The sequence below is a fragment of the Bos javanicus genome, chromosome 6, assembly GCF_032452875.1.
Source record: "Bos javanicus breed banteng chromosome 6, ARS-OSU_banteng_1.0, whole genome shotgun sequence".
NCBI lineage: Eukaryota > Metazoa > Chordata > Mammalia > Artiodactyla > Bovidae > Bos > Bos javanicus.
In genome coordinates, this window is record NC_083873.1 from 22594942 (window position 1) to 22622217 (window position 27276).

A 27276-nucleotide genomic window follows, 5' to 3' on the forward strand; every position below is an offset into this window, starting at 1 on the left:
TGAGTAAAATTTTTTGTTACCATAGTAATGGGCCCCACGTTTCATTTACAAGGACAGAATTCTAGATTTACCTATTCAATCTGAGTTTTCTCTTAATCAATCTTTGACTTTCCCACTTCTCGAACCCTAAACCAATTCACTCCCCAGGAACATGAAAGATAGTGAAGAATATCAGAATCCCAAAAGGTGGTTCACCTTGATACAGATTTATATAATAATATTTAATTTATATAAAGTTTACTATTTGGCAGACACTGTTCTAAGTGATTTTATATGCATATATTAACTGATTTCATCTTCAACTCTGTGATGCAAGTATACTATTGATATCCTCATTCTGCAGAAAAGAAAAAGAAACTGGAGTTCAAAGAGGTTAAGTAACTTATCTAAGGTTGAACAGTTAGTAAGGGGAGAGACCAGGATTTGAACACGGACACTGAAGGTTCAGACTCCAGGCTCTTAAACATCCTACTATGCTACCTCTCTACAATATTCTAATAGTCCCTATTGAGAAACTGCTAAATTACGTGTTGGTCTAGTCCCTTCGGGTTAAATTAGAATGTCTTAATTTCACACTTTAGTCATGGATTCTACTCCTGCAGAAATATTACAATATAACTCAAGTGAAGCATCTCCCTGGCTTCACTTCCTAATTCACAGGGAGGAGTACACTATGAACTTGCAAAAACTAAATGTATATTTCTATTTAAATAGAATTTTAGAAATATTAGGGTTGAGTAAGACATTCATAGGACTACCCTGGACCTAGTTATTCAGATTCTTTAAGCTGGGTATAAAACTTCTCTTAATTAGCTATTTCAATGTAATGATGATGACTAAGAGTCACATTTACAAATAAAGGTACTTAGATTGTGTTTACTCATAGTATGCACACCCAGGAATCTGGAAATGCACATTACTTGGATAGAATTGGCTAAAAGAAAGCTGATACCAGAATCTGCAGAGAAAGTGTAAACATTTTGGGGACAAAGATATACACCTTTATCTTAAAATCTGATCTCATTTTTTCTGACTTTTTATCTCAGCGGATTTAGCCTCAAAGGACAATTTTCTTTTTATAAAGCCATAGTTCTTTAAATAGGAGCTAAGTTTCCAGTTATACAGCTGCTTACTCTGAAAATGCTCATTAGAGTAAGCAGCTGGGTAACTGCTTGTAGTGAGTGTATCTTTATTATGGTATACCTTTCATGGTTTTAAAAATGAGTAAAGCTTGAGAAAATAACAATCTCTTTCTGCTTTTCCTAACTTATAAATCTTGTGCTATATCTACTGCTACTACTGCTACTGCTAAGTCACTTCAGTCATGTCCGACTCTGTGTGACCCCATAGACGGCAGCCCACTAGGCTCCTCCGTCCCTGAGATTCTCCAGGCAAGAACACTGGAGTGGGTTGCCATTTCCTTCTCCAATGCATGAAAGTGAAAAGTGAAAGTGAAGTCGCTCAGTCGTGCCCGACTCTCAGCGACCACATGGACTGGAGCCCACCAGGCTCCTCCATCCATGGGGTTTTCCAGGCAAGAGTACTGGAGTGGGGTGCCATTGCCTTCTCCGGTGCTATATCTAGTGAGAGATAAATGCCAAGACCTTTGCTGAAAGCGAAAATTATGAAAGAAATATGCTCTGAGACTTTTCTTATAATGCTTATTCTTTCTTTTTTCTTAAATGACATCATAGTGTCATGTGAAGATATCCAGAGAAACTCTCAGTGTTGCAACAAAGCACTGTTAAGAGAAAAAAATTAACAATTTTACACTATGTAAAACACTTATCATGCGCATGTGTGTGTAAGTGGGCTATTACTCATTTATTTAAAGTTCACATATCGAAGTTTAAAAAAGCACTGAAATATCACTGATTACAATGATCACTATTTTCTTATTTCTCTTTATAATAAGGGAGACCTGGATTTGATCCCTGGGTTGGGAAGATTCCCTGGAGAAGGGAAAGGCTACCCACTCCAGTATTCTGGCCTAGAGAATTCCATGGACTGTATAGTTCATGGGATTGCAAAGAGTCGGACATGACTAAGTGACTTTGACTTTGACTTCACTTCTGTTGAAAATTTTAAATGAATTAGTTGGGTTAAAAAATAACATGGACAACTTAATTTTGGAAGAGATGAAATGTATAAATTTTTAAAAGGATAGGTTCTATGCCAGAGGAGAGATGTTACTTGGCTCACTGCCAAAAAGTGACTCACAAACACACTCAGAATTACACTTCACATCTTGAGATCAGAGCATGTATTTACCTTTCTGAACCTTGTCACAGAGAAGATAAATCTCTTCCCCTCCAGTTACACATCCAGCTGTCCTGTCCATTCTTACTATTTTCAAGTTAGATGCATTGGGGGCTTCTGTTCACAGGAGAAAAACAACAAACATCATGATTTATCCTCAGCTTCACATGCTAACCTCCTGTGAGGGACCTTAACCAAAGCATACTTAACCAAAAGAAAGTTCAAATAGATGCTTTCACTCATACTGCTATAACAAAAATATGGATAAAAAGTGCCTTCTGAAATCCTCAGAGCACTGCTTGGGCATGGCTCATTCATTATCCCCAAAATAGATAAGGCAGAAAGGAGCAGTATTCATTTCTCCCACGAACACAGTAAGAGACATTAATAGAGAAAGAGAAAGAACTTTTCTGATGTTTCAGGAAGTTCCAAGCTAAAGGATGTGTGGAATTTCAATTAGGTCAAGACTTTAACCCCAAACTTACATCCATGGTACTGATACACCATTTACAAGAGCCCTAGACATTTAGGGAAAGTACAGTATTCTAAAACGATTAATTTTTATTCTATAGAAAAGAAAAATGAAGATATTATATTTCCTTTTCCCAAACTAAATTAGAATTCTGTGTGGTTAAGACATAAAAGTTTTGTGTGGTAATAGTATAAAAGCTTCCTTTTTTTTTTTTCGCTCTAACAGCTGCATTTTAAAGTGATCTTTGGTATAGGAGCCTACAACATTTTATAAAACTTTCACTTCCCTTTAAACCTGTTTAAATTAGAGAAATCAGTTAGTTGCTGTACTTGGGGCATGGAGTTTTCTACTTAGACTAAACTCTATGACCTTTTAATGAGCCTAAATACTGCCCTTACAGACAGTTTGGAAATATCTGTTTAATAAATCCCATGCATACCAAATAAGAAATCTGCATGGTAAATGCCAAAGACCACTGTAAAACTCTTCAAAAACTCCAGGAACTACAGATGGAAATAGAATTTTGAAGCCACAAAACATCAAAATATCTGTACTGCTCATTTAGCTAACCTGAAGTTCCCAAATGGATAAAGCTGTAACATGCAAGAATGAAAATGGGTAAGTATAAGAGTTATCTTTTATTAACTTCTCTTCAGAGCCCCAGCTATTTTTCCCATCTAAGAGCACCAGCAATATATCCTCATAGCAAAGAATTCATAAATAATAAGAAATTTGGCATTGCATGTAAAAGACTATAACAAACATGAGGAAGGAGATTTATTGAGCGCCTCACCATATTTCACTTTTAATCTTGACATCAACTTTTTAAGCTAGACTTCGGTATTCTTATTTTGCAGATGATAAACGTGAGGCTCCAAGGGATTAAGTTACTTGCCCCAGGAACCAGACCTAGTCAGTAACTGCCAGGGTGGGGATGGAAGTCTGTTCCTGACTTTGCAGCAAGCTGCCTCAGGTCAGGAGTCGCGTACTCACTGCTGTCATAGATGGCGTCCGACACCACAGGTTCCAGACGCCTCGTGAAGCTGCCGGTGCTGTCTGGAAGGAAAGCTGTAAACATGAGCCGTACCACGCTGAGGTCCATCTCCTTCGTCTGCTGAAGAGCTGCCTGGCGGATGATTTCTTTTTCCCGATCTAGGACCAGACAACACAGAGTGTTCATGTCCAGGGAAAGGCGTAAGTATGAACATTTTAGATTGAGTGCTTTTATAATGCCCCAATTAAGAATGTCAACTTAAAGTAAAAGTCATTTTTCTCTTTTGAAATTCTTCATATTGCTAATAAAATTTTAAGAATTATCTATGTCATCCAAACATAAAGGCATCAGAAGAAGGCCTGCATTGTCTCTGGATCACAGTGAAAACTGCCCTGTATGTGACAAATGGCCTCGTTCCTTTCCTGTTATCCCCTGACCTCTCCCAAGACACAAAGGGTGTGATGGAAATGGAAAGGAGTAAGCTGATTATGCCTCAGTTGTGTTGAGGAAAGTGAAATTAGATATTTCAGCACTGATAAATACATATACACTATCATGTGTAAAACAGATAGTGGGAAGTTGCTAAATAACACAGGGAGCCCATCTGGTGCTCTGTGACAATCTACAGGGGTGAGGGTAGAGGGAGGGGAGACAGGCTCAGGAGGGAGGGGATTATGTATATAATCATGACTGATTGTACTGGTGTACGGCAGAAACCAACACAAAACTGTAAAGCAATTTTCCACCAATTAAAAAATAAATAAAAAATTTAAAAAGCACTGATAAATATATACACACTATCATGTGTAAAACAGATAGTGGGAAGTTGCTAAATAACACAGGGAGCCCAGTCTGGTGCTCTGTGACAATCTAGAGGGGTGAGGGTAGAGGGAGGGGAGACAGGCTCAGGAGGGAGGGGATTATGTATATAATCATGACTGATTGCACTGGTGTATGGCAGAAACCAACACAAAACTGTAAAGCAATTTTCCACCAATTAAAAAATAAATAAAAAATTTAAAAAGGAAATTAAATATCCCCAAAGCTGTATTCATCCCATAGCACCCAGCACAGTAGCAAGTAGGACTCCAAACGTGCAGTTAAGGAGCTGAATAACTCAACTGCATTTGGCTCCTTTCCCTCTGATGGAGCTTTCTTGTTGATGGACGTGACTGTACTTAACTTATAATATCATAAAAGGTGATAATTCAAGTGAAGAGTACTACAAAAGAGCTACAGTTGAAGTGATACAAAACCTCAAAAGAGGGGAGAATCCAGAGGCTTTCGAGCAGAAGAGACATTGCCCTGAATCTGGAAAGGATGGTAGAACTTGAACTCAGGAAGAGAATGAATAAAGACATCCCAGGAAGAGAAAGAATGTGCCAAGGAGAGGACGAGAGTAATCATGGTGCTTGTATGGAGCGGTTCAGTTTGACAAGAAGGGGTGTTGTGGGAGACAGTTGGAAATGCAGACTGGGGCCAGCTCTCAAGATGCCTAAAATGCCAGGGTCCGGAATTTGGATTTTGTAGGCAACACGGAGACCCTGAATAGTGGTGACTGACGTGCAGGCTGTAGTAAGATCCGTCTGGTCAGAGGACATGAACCAGATTAGAAGTAGCGAGGAACACAGACAGCAACAAAAAATTGGCACGAGGAATGGAACCCCACAGAGCACAGAGGAGCTGAAGCACACACAGGATGGAGAGGCAGCAGGGGTGAGGACGGAGCCTCAAAGACGGTGTGAAGGTTTCGAGGATGAGTATCAGAAGACAGAACGCATTGATGGGAAGAGGATGCCTGCTTTTGGAGCACCCGAGTATGAACTGGTGGCAGGATGGCTCGATGAAAGGACAACACAGAAAAGCAAAAATGGCACATGTCGTGGGACAAAGACTGGGGTTAAAAGAAAAGACACAAGTAAGGCAGGAAAATATAAAATCATAGCATTGTTTTATGATAAAGAGGATAGCTTATAATGTGCCTGAGAGCACAAAGAAAGAAAGATTCCTTATGATAAGGTGAGCTGGAGGAGTTATAACAAAGGAGGTGTTCTGTGAATCCAAATTCTGAACTGGTTTTGACAGGCTGAAGAGGGAAGGGTGGTATTTTAGGTAGAGGTGGGAGCGCATCAGTGTTTGAGGGGACGATGGGAAGAGGTGGGTACCAGGCGGAACCTGAGATAAAGCTGGAAAGGGGGCTGGAGTCAGGCTTGGTATGCTCGGCTATGGCAGTACAAGGTTATTCTAGAAGTAGCAAGATGCCATCAGAGGTTTCTGAGCAGTGACAGGGTGGGAGCAGCCTGGGGCACAGACTGAGGGTGAGATGAGCTCCAGGTCTGCACACAGGGGAAGGAGAACCAGAGCTCTCACAGGACCAAGGCTGGGAGGGACACTCACCTGTGAGCTGCCGGTCTCCTCCGCCTTCTGCCTGCAAATAGGCAAGATCAGGATGCACCAAAAGTCCGGGATTATAGCCCCGTATACAGGCATCTGTCATTCGTGCTTCCAGTGTTTCGAATACTTTTTTCTTTGTCACATGAAGAATACCCAGGTTTGCAAAGCTGGAGGAAACGGCAACAACAACCAAAAGTTAGGTGGACAGAAACTAGAGTCCTGTTTTACTTTAACAAAGTGGATTGAGAAAACAGGCACAGACCCCCAGTCACACTATCACCAGCTGCATGCCAGAGCAGGCTGGGTTTTGCCACCAAATCAGGCTGTGGTAAACTTAGAAAAACCTTCTGGTTTTCAAAGCTTATTAGACTTGCAAATTATGATTCAGGGAGTGGGGTATACATACCTTAATAGGAAAGTTTCACATAGACTCATTTTAAAGTATTTTCTAGGAGAGTTGTATAAAAGGCAATTTTAATTCCAGATATACTAACTTTACAAACTTTAAAGATATGTAAAACTATATTTGGAAGATTATTTTTTCCTTGTGGATCATCCTTGGGCCTTGATGGGATTTAAAGTCTACCTAGAACCCCATCTCCTCCTGGGCTATCTCTAAGGTTGGAATTATTTATGATCACTAGAATGTCTACCCTCCACATGCACTGAGTCTTGAGGTTCACCTGTAATCAGGATAGATTTTCATATGGCAAAGGTTACATATCTATAGAACAAAATATGCTCATTAAAGCAATTCAAGGGATTTCTAAGACAATATATGAATTGCTCCAGCAATTAATTCACTTTTTAAAATAAAGTACATGAAACAAAGAAGTGTGTTCAATAAATCTAATATAACAAATAAGCAAAAAAACAAAACAAAACAAAACTGTACCAAGGAGACTCATTCAAATTCAACAAATATTTATTTTGCTCCCTAGTGCCAGGCAGTGTCCTGGGTGCTTCTGTCAACAGTAAAGGAATCTCTAACTTCATAGAGTTCATATGCTGCTATAACAACACAGAGAAAACAGGGCAACAACAGAGAGAAACCAAATAGGTAAGTTTTATAATTTAAAAGGTAAAAAGTGTTACCAAGAAAAATGAAGAAGGAATGGGAAACAGGAAGGGAAGAAGTAGAAGGCATAACACTTAAAATTTTAGAGACAGGACATCCCTGGTGGTCTGGTGGCTAGGACTCTCTGAGTTCCCAATGCAGGGGCTCAGGTTCTATCCCTAGTCAGAGAACTAGGTCCCACATGCCTAACTAAGAGTTCACATGCTGCAACTAAGACTGGACACAGCAAAATCAATATTTCTAAAACTAAAATAAATATTTCGGAAAATTAAAAAAAATTTTTTTTAAATAGGGAGAGGCCAGAAAGGGCCTCACTGAAAAGATGTCAACTGAGCCAAGACTTCGAGGAAATGAGGGTTGGGACATGGATATGTAGAAAAAGCATGTCTAAGATGGAAGGAACAGTAAGTGCAGAGACCCTGAAGTAGGACCATGGCTGGTGTCCACAAGACAACAATGGCAAGGAGGCCCCTGTGGCTAGAGTGAGACAAGCAGCAGTCATCAGCACATGCAGCTGTATGTGAGAAGTTCAAAGAAATAAGCGGGGCACAGATCTTTTAAAGCCTCGTAAGCTTCTGTAAGGACCCTTCTTTTTCTCTGGCTTTTACTTGGAAGGAAAGAAAATATTAGTAAAAGAAAGACAGAAATATTATGACAACTGGATCAAATGAAATAAAGAATAAGACAATGTTGGAAGGCCAGATAAACTACACAAAGAAAATACATGAGGTAAAGGCAGAATGAGATGAGCACTCAGACAGAGGCTCAGAGATGAAATGAGACAGGGGTCCACACAGTGATGAAAAAATGTAGGACAGCTGAGACATACAGAGAGAAGAATATACAAAATATAACCTCCTGGAGAGCAGAGGTATCTGGTGCCAAGAACGGTGCTTGACACCAGGTGTTTAATAAATGTCTGTTGGATAAGTAAATGCAGGAATTAATCCAGCACAGAAAAATATGCACTATGACAAACTGCTAAGTGAGGAGAAACAGATTCTCAGAAAGAGCACCTCCATATTCTGGCCCGTTAGTCCTTACTACTATACAGGACGTCTGTAACGACAGCAAAACAAGGCCAACGCCAAGGCAATGGCAATGACAAACACGGTGCAGCACTTTACACTTCGCCGTCTATAAAGGGCTTTTCATGTAATTATCTAATTTGATCCCCGTGGAAAAGACATCATTGTTATTACATGAAATGTTAGTCGCTCAGTCGTGTCTGACTATTTGTGACCCCATGGACTGTAGCCAGCCAGGCTCCTCTGTCCATGGAATCTTCTAGGCAAGAATACTGGAGTGGGTTGCCATTTCCTTCTCCAGGATTATTACATGAATAATAGATTTACTCTGGTAACAAATGAAATAATACAGAAGTCAGTCTTCTGCTTTAGGTAATAGTAGAGCAACGAAGACCATTAAAGCTTCTCACTCTAAACAACAAAAAATAGTTTTCATACCCTGGACAATAGACGGCTTAGGACAGCGAACCTAGAGGAAAGGAAGACAGATAAGGTGAGTCTTAAAATTATGCTGCACTAATATCTCAAGAGAGCTTCCAGGCTGCAGCATAGGGAGGGGCAGCTCAAACAGAGCCTGCTGATCTCCCTGAGTTGAGGAGACAAAGGAGACCAACAAGGCTAGAATTCATGGGCAGACACCAGTGAGGAAAGAATCCCACACAGAGAGAGACACTTAGAGCATGAGTGCGGGGAAATGACCCAAGGCCGGGAAAGGAACCATGGGAAGCACCGATGCAACTGCTCCTGGAGCACACACAGGGCTAGAATGGTTCAAGAAACCTTGTGAAACATGAAGGATTAGAGTGGACAGTTAGAAAGACATTGCCTTAGTAATGGTTTCAAGTTAACCCTAAAGTCTGCTCTGGTCTCCCTAAAAACGCTTAAAAGTCAGTCTAGAAAGGGCCAAACTAGTCTCAAATTTAATTTTATCCCAATGCTCAAAAATATTTGCAAGATTCCCCCAAAAGCCTGTAGAGATGAAAATTACAATGTTTGGGAAGAAAAATACACTAGATGAAATTAAGAACAAATCAGACACTATAGACAAAATGTTTAGTGAACTTGAGGACACAGTAATAGAACTATCTGAAATGAAACAGAAAAAAAGTGAAAAGAAAAAGAACAGATCATTCATGAGCTGTGGCACAATTTTAAATGGCCAAATACATGAGATTGATGTTCTAGAAGAGGAGGGAAAAAACAGGAGTGTATGGAAAAAGTATTGGAAAAATAATGGCTGAAAAGTTTTAAAATTCAGTAAAAATGGAAACCCAGAGATTCAAGAATCTCAATAAATCACAAAGAACAAGAAACATGAAGAATATGACACTAAAGCTTAACATAATCAAGTTGCTGAAAACTAGCAAGGAAGAGGAAAAGTAAAAAGCTGATAGAGAAAAAACCTGACACATGACGTACGGAGGAATAAAGATGTAAGAATGACAGGAGACTTTTTGGAAACAAGGAAAGCCAGAAGACAGTGGAGCAGTGTATTTTAAGGACATGCAAGAAAACCCTATAATTCTACACTCCTCAAAAATATCTTTGAAAAACAAAGACAAAATAAAGACTGTAACATGTACAAATTGAAAGAATTTAGCAGCACACCAGTAGTTAAAAAAAAGAAAAATTGAAAAAACGTCAATACATGGCTAAGTATAAAATATTTTTTCCTTATTTAAAAGTTTCCTTAAAAGGTAACTGATAATTTAAAGCAAAAATAAAAAAACAATATATGGTGGGATTTATATTAATAACATATGCAGATATAAAATATATGACATAATAACAAGAAGGCCAAAAGAGGGAAAATGAAAGTATACTGTTAACATGCTATAAGTAAACAGGTATAGTGCTATTTGAAGGTAGACTAGGATAAGTTAAAGATGTATAGTATAAACATAAAAAGACTGCTAAAAAATACAAAGAGGTATAAACCTAAAAGGAGATAAATGAAATAACAAATAATCAAATAATCTAAGAGGCAGGAAAAGAGGAAAAGAGGAACAAAGAAAAGATGTGATAAGCAGAAAACAAACAGCAAGATGGTAGATTTAAACACAGCCATATCAATAATCATATTAAACAAAAATCACTTAACACCCACTAAAAGACAGAGAGTGTCAGACTGAATAGAAAGACCCAACTATATGTGGTGCAAATTTATTTTTAATATAAAACACTAAGCAGATGGAAAAAATGTTTCAAGCTAACATTATTCAAAAGAAAGCTGAAGTAACTATGTTAGTCTCAGTCGAGGTAGATTTCAGAGCAAAGAGTATTACCAGGAATAAAAAAGGTACTTTCATAATGATAAAGGGATTGATTCTTAAGAGGACATAAGAATCCTAAATGTTAATGCATCGAATAAAAGAGCTTCACAACATAAGAACCACAATCTTATAGAACTGCAAAGAGAAATAGATGCATCTATGACTATAGTCAGAGATTTCAATACTCTTAATAATTGATAGAGCAGTAGAGAGAAAATTAGTAAAGAGACAAAAGCCTTGAACAAACAACCTCATTGATATTTACAGAACATGCATTCAATCTGATCATGCTAAACACTCTTTGTAAGTGCACAAGGAACATATACCAAGACACCATATTCCATCCAAAAACAAGCTTCAGCACATTTAAAAGGAGTCGACTCATACCAAATACTTCCTTACCACAGTGGAACTCAACCAGATATCAGTAACCAAGTTACCTAGGTAAGAATGTATTTAAATCAAGACTGGCCACGTAATAATTAATTGTTGAAGGTGAGTGATGGGTACAGTGAAGGCTCATCATGCTAGTCTTTCTACTTTTGTACATGTTTGGAAATTTCTATAATAAAATGCAAAACAAAAATGAGAGCAGACATTATTATTATTAGCTCATGAAACAGAAAAAACTGAGAGGATCATAGATGTTAACAAACGAGAACACAAAAGGGCACAGTCACTTTGGAAAGCAATTTGGGGGTTTCTTATCAAGATAAATGAACTCTTAGCACAGGTCCCTACAATTCCATTCCTCAGTATTTACCCAAGCCAAGAAAAATTACAACTTCTGTTCACACAAAAAAGTGGCTTTATTCTGAAAAACTAGACACAAACCAAATATTCTTCAACAGGTAGATAAACAAACTGATATACCAACACAGCGCAACAAAGTAACACTACCTAATAATTAAAAAGAATAAACTACCAATGTACACAGCAACCTAGAGGAATCTGAAATACATTATGCTATGTGAAATAAGCCAGATTCAAAAAGGCTACACACTGTATTATCGCATTTGTGTGTCATCATGGAAAAGGCAAAATTATAGGGGTATAAAACAGACCAGAGGTTGCCAGGGCCTAGAGTTGGAGGAGAATTGGACTCTAAAAGGTCACAGAGGGATTTTCAGGAGGTGATGAAACTATTCTCTACCTTGACTGTGATTATACTAGTATTTATCAAAATTAGAACTGTACACTTTAAAAAGTGAACGTTACAATATTTAATTTCAAAAATTTAACGAAGAAAGTTTATCACTGCTAACTGGACTGGAACTACAATCCTGCCTCTTAGTCAAAATGCCATACATAAATGGCTTTCAAAGTGTACTCTCTAGGCCAGCAGCATTACCTGAGAATTTATTAAAATGCTTATTCTTAGGCCTTATCCCAAGCTTACTGAATCAGAAACTCTGGGGGGTGAGGCTCAGCCATCTATGTTTCAGCAAACCCTCCAGGTGATTCTGATGGCCCCTAAAGTTTGTGAATCACTGCAGCAGCAGTAGCTCTACACAATGACCAGGCAATGAGATCAGAATCTCTGGACACAGGGCTTGGCATCAGTATTTTTACAAAGTGATCAAAGATGACTTTATTTAGCAGGCAAGTTTGAAATCTGCACTATGCCAGACGTTTCCATCATTATAATCATCTGGGAACTGCCTCTGCCCTCTGGCTAAGATCAAATTCCCAAGTCCTTGCATTGGGATTCTAAAGTAGCTCCTCCATCTGGCCTTTCTTCCTCTAAAATACTGATGTCACAGCAGGCCAGAGACTTAAAAGCAGCCCAACTCAACTGACAATACACACCCAAGTCTGGAAACTGGATATTACCAATCTCAGTCCAGATCTTGTCCATTTTCTCCAAATAGCTCCTTTTCTGTGTATTAGGTTGAAACAGTCAAGTCAACTGTTTTGGATCTACAAAAACAGCAGTTTAATGTGGTCTGCCTTACTTCGCCTCATTTCTCTTCTGCATTTTATATCTATATATCTACTTTGAGAGCTTGCCATTGGTATATGCTGGAAATATTAGTTAAAAAAAAAAAAAGAAAAAACTTCACATCTCTCTAAATCAGGGCTGCCAGGAAGCAAGCAGAGGGTGTGGTGATTATTGGTGAGGAAGGTGGCTTAAAGCAAAGTCAAGTAACAGTTTCCATTGAATGCATATTTCAGAGAACGAAAATGTTGTTGAAACGAACTGCTGATATTTAAGATTGAAAATAAAACACCAAACTAAGATTATTTTTATGAGGATAAGCACTAAGGGCAGACTAAAGGAGTACAAAATATTGACAAAAAGTCAAAATTAAAATAAGTTACAAGGACTCACTCCTCCACATTAAAGCTATCGAACTTAAAATCATGACTTAGTTATCTAAAACATGAATATTTTAATATAGGTAACAAAATACCTTGAGAACTCAGGCTGAGAGTTAAGAGAAACACTCCAAGGAAAGGTCATTCTTTTGGCTTTGATAATTTGGTTTTGGTAAATAATAAAGGTTATTTATCTTCTCGGGGTCATTCTCCATGTCTTTTTTGATTATGTTGGATTGATGCCCTGCTTATGAATCTATCCTCTCAACCTAAACTGTTCCACTGGAAACAGCTTATCAGGGTTCCATTTCTAGTATTGACAAGCCTGAGGAGTAACTCTGGCTGTCTTCCTAAATTTCTCTATGTGCTTTTCTTAACTACAAGTTAGAACTAAATAAGAATAATCGATGACATCCTTTAAATACACATTTGCAAGTCGGCTCATGTTATTTCATAAGACTACCTAATGTTAGTTCAGTATAGAATTTGGATGTTAAGGGCCTGGAGGTAGATTCTGTGGCCTAACTCTCAGACTGCATAAGAGAAGAAATTAATGTCCCCAAGAGGTCATGCATATTACCCCTAGTCCTGCAGCCGAAAGTGACAGAACTGCACACAGAACTCTGGTTTCCAGACCACTAGCACGAGACTCTTTCTACTAAAATGTGACAGGTTCTCATATTAGAAACTTAACAAAAAATAAGCGAGACAAATGAATCATGAAGGAAATACTGTGTTTTGGGAAACACTCTAGGCAAAAGTTGCTCTGTTAAAAGTCAGATTATGAAAGGAGTACCAAGGTTTCACAGCACTCTGAACAGGAAAGGCTACTGAATCTACATGGAACATGGAACAACGGACTGTTTCAAAACTGGGAAAGGAGTTTTCAAAATTGGGAAAGGAGTATGTCAAGGCTGTATATTGTCAGCTTATATTGTCAACTTATATGTGGAGTACATCATGCTGGGCTGGATGAAGCACAAGCTGGAATCAAGATTGCCAGAAGAAATGTCAATAACCTCAGATATGCAGATGACACCACCCTTAAGGCAGAAAGTGAAGAAGAAATTAAAGAGCCTCTTGGTGAAGGTGAAAGAGGAGACTGAAAAAGCTGGCTTAAAACTCAACATTCAAAAAACTAAGATCATGGCATCCAGTCCCATCACTTCATGACAAAGAAATGGGGAAACAATGAAAACAGTGACAGACTTTATTTTCTTGGGCTCCAAAATCACTGCAGATGGCAATTGCAGCCACGAAATCAAAAGACACTTGCTCCTTGGAAGAAAAGCTATGACAAACCTGGACAGTGTATTGAAAAGCAGAGACGTTACCTTGCCTACAAAGGTCTGTATAGTTAAAGCTATGGCTTTTCCAGTAGTCATGTATGGATGTAAGAGTTGGGCCATAAAGAAGGCTGAGAGCCAAAGAATTGATGGTTTTGAATTACGCTGCTGGAGAAAGACTCTTGAGAGTCTGTTGGACTGCAAGGAGATCAAATCAGTCAATCCTAAAGGAAATCAACTTTGAGTAGTCATTGGAAGGACTGATGTTGAAGCTGAAGCTCCAATACTTTGGCCACCTGATGTGAAGAGCTGACTCACTTAAAAAGACCTGGATGCTGGGAAAGACTGAAGGCAGGAGAAGGGGATGACAGAGGATGAGATGGTTGGATGGCATCACCGACTCAGTGGACATGAGTTTGAGTAAACTCCAGGAGTTGATGATGGGCAGGGAGGCCTGGCATGTTGTACTCCACGGGGTTGCAAAGGGTCAGACACAACTGAGCGACACCACCACCACCCGAATCTAACGTAACTCTCATGGCATCCTCTTGATTACATTTTTTAAAATTTACTTATTTTTCAATTGAAGGATAACAGGTTTACAGAATTTTGTTGTTTCTGTCACACATCAACAAGTATCAGCCATAGGTATACATATGTCCCCTCCCTTTTGAACCTCCCTCCCATCTCCCTCCCTACCCCACCCCTCCAGATGGTTACAGAGCCCCTGTTTGAGTCAGAAAGAGAAAGATAAATACCATATACTAATGCATATATACGGAATCTAGAAAGATGATACTGATGGATTTATTTTCAGGGCAGCCATGGAGAAACAGACATGGAGAACAGACTTATGGACACAGGGGACGCGGAGAAGGGAGAGGGTGAGCTATATGGAGAGAGCAACATGGAAACTTACAATACCACATGTAAAACAGACAGCCAATGGGAATTTATTCTTGATTACATTTTTAGTAAAACTGCACAGTATTTAAAAAATCCTGCAGAGCTATGACCAGACATCTTTATGACCATATTTATAAGTTCAGATGCTCAAACTGTTTGTTGAATGAATTCTTCCAACTACAGAACCCGCTATGCCAGCACTAAAACAGAGTAAGTAACGCATTTCCTCACTTTCCTTGGAGACAGGGAATTTACTTTGACTCCTGCCGTAGACCCCAAGTTAAATAAGTATTAGTTCCTTCTAAAATCCTCAAAGACTACTAAGGCAAACCATAGAAACACCAAATTACAGACAACATACTGGAATATTTATAATAACAAACATTATTAGTAGGGAACTTCATCTATAATTTCCTCTGAAGCATATGATTATCACACAGATTAAACAGGACTGAAGAGAATAAACACTTCAGACTGACAGTAGCCTATTGGAGAAAACTTGCAGAGATACTAAGTGACCGATTTGTCTGAAACTCTGACATTTACCCTGCATTTCAAAGCTCTCCAGAGGTCAGCCAGCAACTGTAAGGGTATTCCAAAACAGACCATGAACCAACTGTGACACACGACAGGAAACAGACCAGTCTTTTAAGAGGATGTTGAAATGAGTTCATTTAAAGCACAGTTGAATTTTTCAAATCAATTTAGGCTTCTTCCTCCAATCTAGAGTCTTTTTTTCCCCTGACATCAAAAGAATCAGATTTTAGTGACTTAAAAGAAAGCTCTCTCTCTAGGTTTTTCACACTTGAAAATTTTAACAGTCAAACAAAGAAATACCCAGGAACATGAAAGCTCAACCTCCCCAATACCAACCAACTTGAAACCTGATCGGAATTCAAAGCCTGAAATGTTACCATGAGCTTAATTACAGTTCATTTAAACAATTCTTTTCTTTTGAGTGAATAGTCGAGATTAAATGGGATTTTATCATAAACTACTTAAACCAGTATTAGGAAGCCCTGAAAGATATTCCTGAAAATTATACAAATTGAATTGAAAATTTCTTTTAAAATTGAATTTATTTCTATAATACTTCATTCATTAAAAATGGCTTGTTTGAGGGCTTCCCTAAGTGGCTCAGTGGTAAATAATCTGCATGCCTATGCAGGAGACACAGGTTGAATATATGGTCTGGAAAGATCCCACCAGAAGACTTTTTAAAAAAAGAAAAAAAAAGGCTTGTTTTATCTGTCTGACCAACCTTAAGTGAATATGTCACTTTATGTTTACATTTCAAGTCTACTGAAAGCCAAAACAAATTTGTAATTCTTGGTTGTGCACACTTTTCCAAAAAATTGAAGTATGGTTGCAATATTATGTGTTATAGGTCTACAATATAGTGATTAAAATTTTTTTTAGGGTGTGTGTGTGTTGCGTGTTAGTTGCTCAGTCATGTCTGATTCTGTGTGACTCCACGGACTGCAGCCCACCAGGCTCCTCTGTCCGTGGGATTCTCCAGGCAAGAACACTGGAGTGGATTGCCATGCCCTCCTCCAAGGGATCTTCCCAACCCAGGGACTGAACCCAGGTCTCCCACATTGCAGGTGGACTTTTTACCATCTGAGCCTTAAGGGAAGCCTCACTTACAGTTATTATAAAATACTGGCTATGTTCCCCATGTTTTACAATGTGTCCTTGTAGCTTATTTTATGCCTAGTAGTTTGTACCCTACCCCTACCCTGTCCCTCCCTCTTGTCTTCCCTCTCCCACTGATAACCACTAGTTTGTTCTCTATAACTGTGAGTCTGGTTTTTTTGTTGTTGTTGTACTTACTGCTGCTGCTGCTGCTAAGTCGCTTCAGTCGCGTCCGACTCTGTGCGACCCCACAGATGGCAGCCCACCAGGCTCCCCTGTCCCTGGGATTCTCCAGGCAAGAACACTGGAGTGGGTTGCCATTTCCTTCTCCAATGCATGAAAATGAAAAGGGAAAGTGAAGTCGGTCAGTCATGTCCGACTTTTAGACTCCATGGACTGCAGCCCACCAGGCTCCTCTGTCCATGGGATTTTCCAGGCAAGAGTACTGGAGTGGGGTGCCATCGCCTTCTCTGTTGTACTTACTATTTTATTTTTTAGATTCCACATATGAGTGATATCATACAGTATTTGTCTTTCTTTGTCTGACTTACTTCACTTAGCGTAACACCTTCCAGGTCTACCCATGTTGATGCAAATGGTAAAAGTTCATCCTTTTTTATGGCTGGGTAGCATTCCATTGTGTGTGCATGTGTGTGTACACAGCACATCTTCATAGTCCACTCATCTGCTGATGGACAATTAGGTTGTTTCCATATCTTGGCAATTATAAATAATGCTGCCATGAACCCTGGGATACATGTTTCTTTTTGAATTAGTGTTTTTGTTTTTATATAACCCAGGAGTGGAATTGCTAGGTCATATGGCAGTTCTAGTTTTAGTTTTTTGATAAACTTCCATACTGTTTTCCACAGTGACTGTACCAACTTACATTCTCACCCTTTTTCCCACATCCTCACCAGCATTTGTTTTTTGTATTCTTTTTGATGATAGCCACTCTGTAGGTGTAAGTAGTACTTCATTGTGGTTCTGATTTGCATTCCCCTGGTAATTAGCCAGATCAAGCATCTTTTCATACACTTGTTGGCCATCTGCATGTCGTCTTTGGAGAACTATCAGGTCTTCTGCCCATCTTTTCAATCAGGTTGTATGCTTTTTTGGACATTGAGTTGAATGAATTGTTTGTATATTTTGGAAATTAAGTTCTTATGTGTCATATCATTTCTGTGCATACTTTTTAAGCAGCTGTACACAACTGAAATAAAACCCACTGTCTGCACAAAATGTTCACAATGCAAATCTATAGTCAAAGTTCATTAAATGAATCATCAAGGGTATGAAATCCTCCATAAAGTATTGATTTCTGCTATAGCTAGTTTTCTCAAATTTTCATATTCTAAGACTCTCTGAGGGTCTTGCAAAGACCCCTGATGAAAAGGGCCTGTCCAGTCCCAGCCCGCAGGGGCCGTGTTCGATCTGCGCCTCCCTTCTGCAGCGACAAGCATGCTCACTTACCCGACCACCATGTCCTTGGGCCCGGCTGTCACAGTGCAGACGCCATCCTCACAGTGTTTTCCCACCAGGCTGTGTGCATGCAGGTGGATGTTTTTTCCATTTGTGACCAACTGAACAATAACCTTTGCAGGTCCCACATAGTTGCAGATCTATATAAGAAGCACATTTCCAAGTTAGCATATCTGACCATATCACAACATGGGAAAATGCTAAGACAAGCTAGTAAGTAGAAAAAGTATGACATCAAATTAGGCCTTTCTAAAAATATGTGATGAACAAATGATGGGATGGAAATAAAACACGAGTGGTACTTGTTTCGGGTGTGAAAGATACTCTTCAAGAAGTAGACCATTTAAAATGCATACGTCTTGTTAAAGTTGGGAGGAAGAGCACATCTCGGAGTGTGCTGTGTAGCCATTAAGCACCCTCTTCCATTAACCAAGAACACGTTTTCATCTGCACTCATACTGCATTTTATGTCATAAATGCTGAGTGCAAGATCAGTGAAAACGGGACTGGGACTGACTGACTGATGGAAATCAAGAGAAGAAAAGAGGTGAATGGAAAGAGTCCTTCCTAATCTGCCATGAGATTAGGCAGGAGAGAGTCTTGCCCAGGGACGAGGCCACAAGGGTTGGCCATGGACACCCAAGCCCATGGCCTGCAGTGATCTGTTTCTTTAATTTAAAAACAGTATACTCCCTAAGTACAAATCCTTAGATCTGACACCTGTTTAAGCTCTTCTTTTATAAAATCAGATTTCTCCATTTAAAGTAATTTGTATTTTTATTGTTATACCTTTAAAATGATGACAAGAGTAATAGAAAGGAAATCCCATGGAGATGATGACATTTTAAGTAACAAGAGCTTGGGCACCATTTCTCCTCTAGCTGGTCCTCCAGCCTCCTACAGTAGATCACAGATTCTTTCCTTGAGAAAACCACAATACTAAAATCATACTAACAGAAAACATCAATGACCTTATTTTTACCTTCTTGAATATTATAAGTCAGAATCCTCGGATAAATTCACCAAAACGGTTGGAAATGCACTCTGTTTCCTCAAATGGTGAACAGCCATCCTGGTTTGCCTGGGACTAAGGACATTTTCTGGGGTGCAAGACTTTCAGTCTAACATTGAGAAGAGCTGGTTACTCCATCTCTTTAACTCATATTATCTCTTCTTGAGGAAGCATATGACTGAAATCGAGGAGCTCCCAACTATGCAATCATTGGACATATTTTAATCTGCACAAGCAGCCCTTAGCTCAGATGAAAAACTAAGTATACACAAATCTCATGTGGCCATAGATCCTTGATGGATGTCTTTCTGATATAAACTTGAGGAAGAATCTATACTTGCCAGTAAAATTTCTTGGAAAAGGACAGAATCCCTTTCAACTCATCTATTTCTACTATAAATACCATCTCATAGATTTACATTCCACTGAGGCATGATTTTGTTAGCATTTTTTTCAGTATAGATTTTTTTCCCAATCCAATCTCCCATTGCAGGGTTGAGAAAAAGTTGATTAAAGCTGGGATTATGCCCCAGATGCTTCTGGGAGAAAGAAGTTCCCTTTCTAAGCAAAGGACAGACTCCCTGTGGATCTGTAGTGTAGCTCCCCACTGGAAATACAGGGCCTCTCTGCCTGAACCCTAGCTCAGAAGGGTTGCAAATCTTGCTTTCCAACCCTTTCCAAGGAGCAAGGCGACCTGCGAGAATGGCCTTCAGTCCCTGCAGAGCAAGCTAATCACAAAGCATGTTTAGGATTAATTAGGTTTTGACCCCCTTGAGGCACAAATAAATAATTTCTTAAACAGGTAAGCACTTAAATAAGCCCCGTGGGCATAAAACCAATTATGAACTCAGTGCTTTCCCTTTTATAACAGGCAGAAAGCCTTTTCCCTGGGGGCAGTACAGGGAAAGAAGAGTTCTGGGTTTGCTCCAAAGGTGGCTGCTGTCCCTGCATACTCCCTGGGTTGCTGATGCCAGTTCTGTGTCTTGGTATCGACATCTGAAATCAGCCTTTGTTATGATGGCATATTCCACAGGGACGTCTTAAGCAGTAAATGAACAGTGAAAGAGCATTAAATAGACCATGTAATTTCACTTTTAAGTGCACTGAGCACAGGAATGCAACAGTGTAAGGCATGACGAAATGCTTCACTTGGGTGAAATCAGGTAGGCTTGCCACTTAAGCAGGACACAGAAGGAATCTAGCAATTAAAGCCCAATTACAACTTAGTTCAAATACAATGACACATTCTAATTTATATTCACTCAAAACTTCAAAAAACTTTCATGTATTTTAGCATCTAGTATTACTGCTAAAAGTCTGGAAAGTTTATCTTACTGATCTTAAAAAAATTTGAATGAGGCTAAAACTTCTAATCCAATTCTGAGAATATAAAGAAATACTATGTTATAAAAAAACACATGAAATTAACATGTGATACAGTATTATTAACTTTTGTTGTTGTTCAGTCTCTAAGTCATGTCCACAACTCTTTGCAACCCCGTGGAATGCAGCATGCCAGGCTTTCCTGTCCTTTGCTCTCTTCTGGAGTTTGCTCAACCCCATGTCCATTGAGTCAGTGATGCCATCCAACCATCTCCTCCTCTATTGCCTCTTCTCCTCCTGCCCTCAATCTAAAGTACAGATTTTGTTCAAATTTCACAAAATTTTATGCTAGTGTCCCATTATTTTTTTCATACCTTATTCAAGACTTCACATTGTATTTAACTGCACTGAGCAGCTTCAGCTGCATGCAACAAATCCTGGTAAATTCTCTTTTCATTTTTATTCTATTACAAATATTTTCTATTTCCTTGTTTTGGCTTCATCATTTAAAAGTGGACATTTCATTTCTGAATACATGGGATTTTAAACATATCTTTGATATAAATTTCTCATTTTGATATTAATTTCTCATTTAAATGCTTTCATCTCTGCAATCACCCTCTGTGTTTTTTCAATCTTCTAACTTTATTGAGGCTTTCAATAGCTAAGTCAAAGATCTCTCTTGGTAAAAGTCAAATTGCACTAGAAAATATGTGGATTATTTCCAAATATCTTTTGATATTCATTTCTAATATAATCCCACAGTGATAAAAGAACAGACTCTGTATGATTTCAATACCATTAGGCCATCAACTGTTTGCACCTGGTCTTATCTCCCTGGATGTGTTCCTAGGTCTCCTAGTTTATAGTCTATGGGAACTTGAATAGAATTTGTATCCTACTGTTGTGTGAAAAGCTGTATAAATCTTAATTATGTTGAATTCATAGTGCTTTTCAGGCCTACTATAACCTTCTACTTCTCTGTGTATTCATTCTATTAATTTTTGAGAGTTTGATATTAAAACTCCAACTAAAAAATCTTAATTTACTTAAAAAATAATTGCAATATATAGTGGAACTACATGTAACTTTGCTGTGTATTTTTCAAGTCTCCTGTAAACGTGTTATCATACTCTCATAATTAAAAAAAAATTTTTTTAAGCCCAATCACTTTGGATGTCCAGACCCTTCAATATAACCATGATGAAGGAATCAGTCATGGGCACTGAAGGAAAGAGGTGGGAGGTGTCCTCAAAAAGTACTCACATCTTTTTCTTGCTATTACTTCATGATTGAAGGGTGGCAAGAATGAGGAACTGGGTAGTCTCTGAGGTAAAGGGCCTGAAAAATTTGCCAATGACTAATGCGCTGTTTGATCCATTTGAAAGGGTTCAAGCCAGCATGGCATCATCTGGTTTTTTACACAGACCACAAGGCAGTGACAGGGAGGGCCCTGGGTTTTGTGGACTTTCCAAAATGCCGACTGAAAGAAGAAAGCTGAAGTGTGGGGACACACAAAAAGTACTATTTTCAGGCTCTCTGGCACATGAAGACAATGGAATTCTACCTTAGGGGAGGGAATACTCCATAAAATGCCACAGTGACTGATAGCTATTTGCAACTGACTCAGAAATTCATTTCTCCACAGAATTCTCCAATTCTGTGGAGAATCTGATTATTTTTATTCAGTCTGTTATTTCTTTGCACAGTAGTTCCCTTGAAAATTAAGTTTATAGAAAGCACCTGTATCTGCCAGAAAGGGTGGGTTATTTTTGAAAGAGTCTGAGTATAGCAGGCTTTAATAAACACTAATGGCTTGCGTACAAGTTAAGATTTCAATTAGAGGAAAGGAGACAAAGATGACATTCAGCTTCCAAGGGGCACTGTAAGAGCATGTACTTGATGAACAGACTAGCTGGGTTTGAAGACAGCACCACCATCTGCAAGCCCTGCGACCTGGGGCAGCATCCAGCTCCTCATCTGTAAAATGAGGATAATAATTGGACCTCATAGGTTTGCTACGAGGATTAAATACATTGACACACATAAAAATCTTTAAGACCTCTGCCTAGTATGTAATAGCAGTACCCAAATGTTAACAACTATCTTATTGTGATGTATTCCTCTACCCAGAGATCTTTAAATAGTACAACTTCTGTGAGGTGATTTTTTAAAAATTCTGTTTAAAGGCAGGTGGCTTGAATAAATGACCAATTCAGGCTACTTCTATTTCTAGGCTGTCTTTTTTCCCAGAGTGACACATTTTATTGGGCTTTTTAAAAGTAATAACTATGTTATTGTAGTAACAGCTATCGTTCTTGGAGGTACTCAGGAGTCCTCGGTTTCCCTGATGAAAACAAGCCTTTCTTCCAGAAGCTTTATGACTCAATACATACTGATGGCCACAGGCTAGATCTGCTTTTTGAGTAAGAAACAGAAACCAAGGGTCTCAGATAATACCAAACTTAGTCAAATCACCTCCTTTTATTTAAAGCAACTAACTCTGTCATGCTCTGGAAAAGTACATACTGGTCCTTTAACAGTAAGTAAGGTAAGTGGTCTAGAAGTTTCTAAGAATCAGATTTTAAAAGGTCCAGTTTAGGTACTGAGTTAATTTGGACATAGCACTTTGGCAGAATGTAGAGTCAACATGAATGTGAGACGTGACACATGATGTAGTTCTTTTCTGCTGAGTTTTTCTCATGAAGTGATGACAGTGATGATACTTGAGGGAGAGAAGGAAGAGGGAAAAGTCCACACATTTTAAAGAGAAATCTACCCTGACTTGTCTCGTGTGTCTAACTTTGGCCTCTACTGCTAAAGCAGCAGAGCAATGCGGTTAAATCCAAGAGCTCTGAAGCAAGGCTGCTGTGCTCAAAATCGCTCTGCTGTCACTTACTAGCTGGACCAGTGGGAAAGGATGGTTAAGGTCTCTGGACATCAGCTTCTCCATCTTTAAAAGGAAAGTAACAATACATCTGATTTCATAGGATTGCTTTTTAAGGATTAAACGAGTTAAGAGCTTGGTACCTCTCAAATATAAGCCCTATCTGCTATCCAGGCTATTACCTCACCAATAGCCAAAATGTATACATTGTTTCAGTGAGCACTTATTAAGCCCCTTCTGTGTTCCATGTACTGCAGTAGGTCAGGGAGTGGAAGATACACAGTTGAGTAAAAAACAGACACAACCCTTGTTCTTATGGAAATTACAGAGTAGGACCCATATGAATTAAAACCTCTCACAAATAAATGTAAATGCATAACTATGAAACACTTCCAAAGGAATAGAGATTTGACCTGGTGAAGACAGAGAAAGCTTCCTGAGGGCGTACTGAGGGCCAAACTCTGAAAGAAGAGTAAGAATATAACGAGGGATGGGGTGGGCAGAGGCTGAGAAGAGTACTCCTGGCAGGAAGAACAGCACATAGGAAAGCTCTGTGATGAGCCTGACCCCTCATCTCCTCAGTCATAATTCCTACCAGTCCTCAGGGCTTGGTGGTTCCTATCACACGGGATGTCCCTTCCTTCTCTTCTCTCTCTAGAACCACTCATCCTTCAAAGGTCCAGCCGAAATCTGAATCTTCCATGACACTCCACCACTTTAGCCCACAAGACTCCACTACTGTCCCTTTCTTGGGGAATGTGATGGATTGGGGCAGGAAAACATCGCTTATTGCAATAAGAAGCTGGTAAAATCTATTGGCAACTGAAGAATTACTGTTTTACCTCTCTTGTTTGTTCCCAGAGCACACACACCTATATTTCCTCACTTTCTGTTTTTATGGAAGCGAAGGGGGCTTGTTAACTTGTCCAATCTTCACTTCAGCCCCATGGGGTCAGTAGTGCTACCACATTCCACAGCCGCGGGAACTGAGGCCCATTAAGGCGACATAAACTGCCGCCATTCCTGTAACTGGGGTGATTGGGCAGCCCTTTGAACTTGGGTCTGTCCACTTCCAAAGCCCATTCATATTTTCCATTACACTGGTTTCCACTCGGCTTAATCACTTTTTCTTCTGTGTATGTCCAGTGGGCCCAGTGTTTTCTCTCTCTCCTTTGTGTGGCACAGTGTTGCTACACAACAGTTATCCCTGAAAACCCTGTTTTGGTTTTGTTGGTGTGTATTGTGGGAAAGAAGGTCTCAGAGACAGCTGTGAGATGGCAGAAGTGCACTTGTCCCCTTGTAAGCCTTATTCATAAACAAAATCATGCCACAGACATTACTAAACCACATACTGATTCTCCTCTGTTCGAGTGCAAGTCATATTATAAACAAGAAAAAGGAGGCGGGCAATGGAAGGGGAGGAGGAGAAGAAGAACAGGAGGAAGAAAGAGAAGAATATTGTTTTCATAACATACCTCCTCTTAGTACTGCAAAACAGTCAGATTTTATTGCTCCTTCTTACTCCTTATATGTTGATGACACAGGAAGTACAGAATAAACTTCATCAAACAAGATCGTACAGAACCGTATCTAATAGTTTCTGGCATAGAGTAGGAAGATGCTTAGTAAAGTTAGTTCCTTCTTTTTAAGCCAGGGGGTTTCACATTGATCCAATCTGGGACCAAATCCCAGCTCTTTCTTCTTCCAGCTCTGTGGGCTTCAAGTTAAATAACCTCTCTGAGCTGAAAGCTCCACACCTACAAATGGGCCAATAAGGGGACCTCCCTCAGAGGGCTCTTGTGAGAACCACACAGTGTCTGCCATATGGCAGGCCCCATGGAAGCACCAATTTCTCTCTCTCTCTCTTTTTTTTTTTTTTAATAAAAAGGGGCTGCTTCTCTCCTGGGTTTCCCAAAGACCTCGTGAAGTAGACAGACTTGGCACTATCACTCCCATTTTGCAAATAAGAAAACAGAAATTTAGACAGATTAACGAGTGGCATAACCTAAGGTCAGAGAGTCAAGACCCAGAGGACCTTGGAATTCATCCTGATTCTTCCAAATGTAGGTGTGGTGTTCTTATAAGATTGAATGACATGAAAATACCCTCTCTGCCCCACTCACTGTTGACATGGTTGTTTTTTGAGTAGTGCTCCTGGACTTGCATTGATTCATTCACATTCGTTCACCTTTTTTATTTGCCCTACTTGTTTGACCAGCATACATCCCTTAGATGTTTGCCTGAGATCAGAAGGGCAAACTGGGCCATTAAACACAACAAAATAGGCAAAGAGGGCTTCGTCAACTACAGAGGGAAGTAGAATAAAATCACTATTCAAGACTCAGAAAGTTTGAGGGGTTTTTTTTTGGGTCATACTTTGACCTCTGGTTTCTTGTTTGCTTTATTTGAATTTTCAGTTTCATTACATCACATATAGTTGTTTATAAATCCTACTTCTTTCAGGAAATCAAGACACTTGCTAACTCCAGAAATTGTTGGGGATTTGTACCTCAATAGGTGTCACTGCCTCATTAATAAATTACAAATAAATGCTTACCCTTTTCGTGGCCCAATTATCCATGGTTACAAAATAATATGGGAAGAATAGAAAGTTTGTAATTTATGGATGAACTGTGTCTCAAATGTGTTTTCATTTATAGGCCAGTTTTTTGGGGAACCTGGCTTGGCTTATAAATTTGGTTTATTCTTAAACAGGAAATAAAATTTAAAATAGTCTTTTGGTATCATTTCTTTTCTACATCTCCTTACCCTTGTTGCTGCACTACATACATTGTCAAAATCTTTTTTTGAACAAAGCATAAAATACATGGTATCTAGTCAGATCTTTAAAAGATATCCCCAAACTAACCACTACCTACTGTCTCCGTCACTGTTCCCTGGTTTCATGGAGTACGAGCCCACTATGATTAGTTTCCTAAGTTTTTGCTCCTATGTTTCTTGTGCCTCCCCCACTTCCCCATGGCCTGTTCTTGTGGGTGATCCTGTTCATGTCAGGTCATGCCAAGTCCTGACACACCTCTGCTCAAAGTTCTCCAAAAGTGAAAACCGTTGAAGCTGAATGAGTCGTCAACGGGACTCATTACAGTATTTTGTGTATATATGATTAAATTTTTCCATGGCAAGAAGTTTAAAAAAAAAAAAAAGACCCAGACCCTCTCAAGGCTTTCCATCTGAAAAGCCCAAGTCTTTACAACAGCGCACAGTCCTTGGGCCATGTGAAGCCACTTTCTCTTTGCTCTTGTTTGTTACTACTTCTAGGCAGTCACATAACCTGCTGCCAGCTCAGTTTCCACCTGAGAGCTTCTGCACTCGCTGTCTCCTCTGCCTAGAACACTCCTTCCCTGTATACTTGCACGGTCTCTTACTTTTCAGGATTTGCAGAAATGCCATTCTCTGGCGAGCTTCCATGGCTCACCCTACCCTTATCTAAACTTCTATCACTCCCATCCCTAAATTCCTTGCTGCTTCCCCTGCTTTACATTTCTGCCTGTACTAATTACCATTTAATATACTACACATGTTATGTGACTACTGCCTAACTTCCCCATTAGAACAGAGGCCGTGTAAGGGTGGGGACAATGGTTTCTTCCGTGCCACATCCCCAGTGCCTGCAGTAATGTTTATTATATTGTGGGCATTCAATAAATAATTCTTTAGTGAATGCATGATTAAATAAGAGGCCTACAATGTTATCTATGGAAGGCAAGATATTAAAACAACAGTTGTGTTAGGTGACAGATGGAAATTGGGAAACTATATTCTACCTCTTCCCCAAAATTGGCTAGATCCTGCTGCACCCTCTCATTAGGCTATTTAAATGAGAATGTGACTATTTACATCAGGACAGAACATCAGCCTAAGTAGATAGAAGGGTGTTGCGGCGTGGGCTGGGGCCTGCAGTGTGGTC

General features: G+C 39.3%; 1 protein-coding gene across 5 annotated transcripts in view; it reads right to left on the reverse strand.

Moving 5' to 3' along the window:
- The window catches only part of NFKB1 (nuclear factor kappa B subunit 1), a 122305-nt gene that overhangs the window by 33068 nt on the left and 61961 nt on the right, over positions 1–27276 (reverse strand). For all 5 annotated transcript variants that reach the window (XM_061419510.1, XM_061419508.1, XM_061419506.1 and 2 more), the window contains 4 exons: positions 18118–18266; positions 6123–6286; positions 3725–3883; positions 2272–2376 (listed from right to left, as the gene is read on the reverse strand). In XM_061419510.1, the coding sequence (XP_061275494.1) occupies positions 2272–2376; positions 3725–3883; positions 6123–6286; positions 18118–18266 (577 nt within the window). The remainder of the gene's footprint in view (positions 1–2271; positions 2377–3724; positions 3884–6122; positions 6287–18117; positions 18267–27276) is intronic.